General features: G+C 32.7%; 1 protein-coding gene across 1 annotated transcript; it reads left to right on the forward strand.

The window, feature by feature from the left end:
• Window positions 1-236: 236 nt before the first annotated feature.
• LOC139877204 (ferredoxin, root R-B1-like) lies at window positions 237-2,666 on the forward strand. The gene is made up of 2 exons (XM_071864615.1): window positions 237-276; window positions 2,001-2,666. Exon 2 carries the CDS (start codon window positions 2,007-2,009, stop codon window positions 2,478-2,480), a length of 474 nt encoding a protein of 157 aa, XP_071720716.1. The 5' UTR covers window positions 237-276; window positions 2,001-2,006; the 3' UTR covers window positions 2,481-2,666.
• The last annotated feature ends 400 nt before the right edge of the window (window positions 2,667-3,066 follow it).

Raw genomic sequence — 3,066 nt, forward strand, 5'->3', positions numbered from 1 at the left:
AATATAAATATAAATATATAAATATAAATATATAAAATAAAGATAAAATTGGAAAAGTGAAAAATAAAAAACAAAAACATGGGGGAGGTGAGTTTTGTCTTTGTGTGTTTAGTTAAGAGTTTAGGGTATCATTTGGTTAACACAAACTGTGTCTCTCTATAGATACCAAACGCCACCACTCTCATTCTATAATTTTCTATAAATAAACCAATTACTCATACTTTTGTTCAAACCCTTGTTTTCTCGGTTTCACCATATCTCTATCTCTGTATACCTGTAAGTATATTCACTTGTTAATCTTTCTTTTCCTCTTTTTTTCTTGCTTTAAGCTTCTGTATCATTAATCATTATGTGTTTATGATGATGATTAATTGTTTTATTTTCTTTATATTTTTTAAATTCTTGTTACACCTTTTTATTTTGCCGAAGTGAGTATTAATTAATAGTTACGAAGTATATAATACTGTAATCTGTTGTTTATTTATTTATTTTAAGATTGGAATTAGATAGATTAGATCTGTTGCACAAAAAAAAAAGCTTACATGTATATATGTATATAAATATGAATTAGTTGGAATAATAAGTATAAAAATTGTGGTTGTGGTATATTTTTTTAGACACAAAATCTTCTGTCAATTTAGGTGTTGTTGGACTACCTTTTGAATGATTTTGATGCTTTTGTCTTCTTTTTGATTGAAAAATTTAATTTTTTTAGCCTTTGTTGCAAACAAATTTATTACTCTATTTTAAAAAAAAATAAAAAAAATAACAAATACTCCGTAACAAATAATATTGTGCAAGTGTGCTAATAAGTGACACTTTGTGATTACTAACAAAGTTGATCATTGATGATTAATTTTTAGTTAGATTAGACGAGACTATTTAGCCCCTTTCCAATGTATTTGTGTGATGTAACAATATGTTTACAAGAAATAGGTTATGAGGAGTAAAAGAGATAATGAGATAATTGTAAACTCAAATGAGGAACAAAATTGTGTAGTAGAGGACTAAATAGGGTAACATTTATCAAATAAAATCTATCAAATAGAAGACCATCAACATGAATAAAAAGTATAAAAGTGTGGGATTGTCATAGGCCATCTACATAATTTACCTTTTTTTCTCATAAATATAAATATTTTAATTAATTGAAAAAGATTTTTGACACATGTGGGTTTGTGATAGTCAACTCGGCCTAACCGTATTATCCTACTAGTGAGGTTTAAACTTGAGACCTGTTGTACTACTAGGCTATATTAGGATGGTTTTGTATATGCAATATGAGAGTTTATTCTTAATTTTCCTGTGCAATTGGTTAGAAATGTGTTTATTTTTGTACTTTGCGGATGCAATGCTATGTGAATCACTTGTAGTTCATTGTTTTTGATGGTGCTCTGGATCTTTCACCTGTTCTAAACTTTGACCGTAACTAAAACTATGTAAGCCCTTTCAACTGCAAAGAATACGCATAATATATGTATATGTATATGTATATGTATGTATATGCATATGCATATATGCATATGCATATATGCATATATGCATATATGCATATATGCATATGCATGCCCTTTTAAAAGTAAGTCGTAAGAAGTGGTAAATATTACTTGAGCTACTTTTATTTTGGGCTGGGCTTAACATGCTTTGTTCTATGCTAGTTATTTACTTGTTTTTAATATCAAAGGATAACCATCTCCGTTTCATATGTTCCAGCACAGATGGCAAGATGGGTGGGGTTGGGTAACTTATTTAAATGGTTTCTGGTTGGAACATGCCATTTTGGTACAGTTTGAAATGGGTTTTGTCGGTCGACCTGAAAGCATTTCTGTTACTTCTTTCTGATAAATAAATTAATGCAACGAGTATTGCGATTAAAAAAACCAAATTTGTTACTCAAATTCCACGAATAAGCAACGTAGGAGGTTGACTTTTTGTTGACTTTTTTCTTTGCCTACTTCAGTATTAATTCTTATTTATATATTTTTTGCATTTATATTTAGGTCAACATGTCGTCCATCATGCTTCCTACCCAAACCATGGTTAGAAGCTCACCGCAAACCATGGTCAAAAGCCCTCAAACCGTGGTTAGTGCGATCCTAAAGTACCCGTCTACCCTCCCAACGGTTAAGAGTATTTCAAAATCTTTCGGCTTAAAATCCGGCTCTTCTTTTAGAACCACCGCCATGGCTACATACAAGGTTAAGCTCGTGGGACCCGACGGTGAAGAGAATGAATTCGAAGCACCCGATGATTGTTACATTCTTGACTCAGCCGAAAGTGCCGGAATCGAGCTACCGTATTCTTGCAGGGCCGGTGCGTGCTCAACATGTGCTGGTAAGATAGCAACGGGTGCGGTTGACCAATCGGATGGATCGTTTCTTGATGATAATCAATTGAAGGATGGTTATTTGTTGACTTGCATTTCGTACCCGACTTCGGATTGTGTGATTCACACTCACAAAGAAGGTGATCTTTATTGAGTACGTATGATGTGTTTTCGATCGTATTTTACGGCCCTTATTTATCTGAATTTCAAACAATTTGTTAGATTTTGAAACCTTGATGTCTAGATTTCAAACTTGTTTTCAGTAGTTTGTCTTTGTAGCAATAAGTATATCAAAACTTGTGAGTGATCCTGATGTTAATTTTAAAAAAAAAAAAAAAAAAATTTTGTAACGTTCTCTGCTTAAATTATGTGGTAACAACACTTGAATGCACAACGATGCGATTTAAAGAGTCGATTGGTAGCATTGGGTTAGCTGCATCGGCATGGGTTGGACCTGACCTCATTCTTGAGCTTGTTTTGGCTCCTATTGTACGGTTGCTGTGTTTATAATATGGTTGTCGATTTTGTTGAGTTGGGTCACATGGCTTTTAGTTCCGTGTTTGATTAGGCAAGGGGTCTTTTGTTTTGTTAGTAAGTTGAGTATACCACTAATTTTGGTTGAGATTACATTTGGGACAGTGATATGGACGAGGTTATTGAGGTGACAAACGTAACCACAATGGTAAAGAACACGAGATGAGTTAAGACTCGATATCTGCGATTTTATTATTTGAAGAAAA

The sequence above is a fragment of the Rutidosis leptorrhynchoides genome, chromosome 11 (genome assembly GCF_046630445.1).
Source record: "Rutidosis leptorrhynchoides isolate AG116_Rl617_1_P2 chromosome 11, CSIRO_AGI_Rlap_v1, whole genome shotgun sequence".
NCBI lineage: Eukaryota > Viridiplantae > Streptophyta > Magnoliopsida > Asterales > Asteraceae > Rutidosis > Rutidosis leptorrhynchoides.

What these genes read in the sequence shown, in the direction of transcription:
- LOC139877204 (XM_071864615.1), top strand. Translation starts at nt 2,007, where the DNA reads ATGTCGTCCATCATGCTTCCTACCCAAACCATGGTTAGAAGCTCACCG.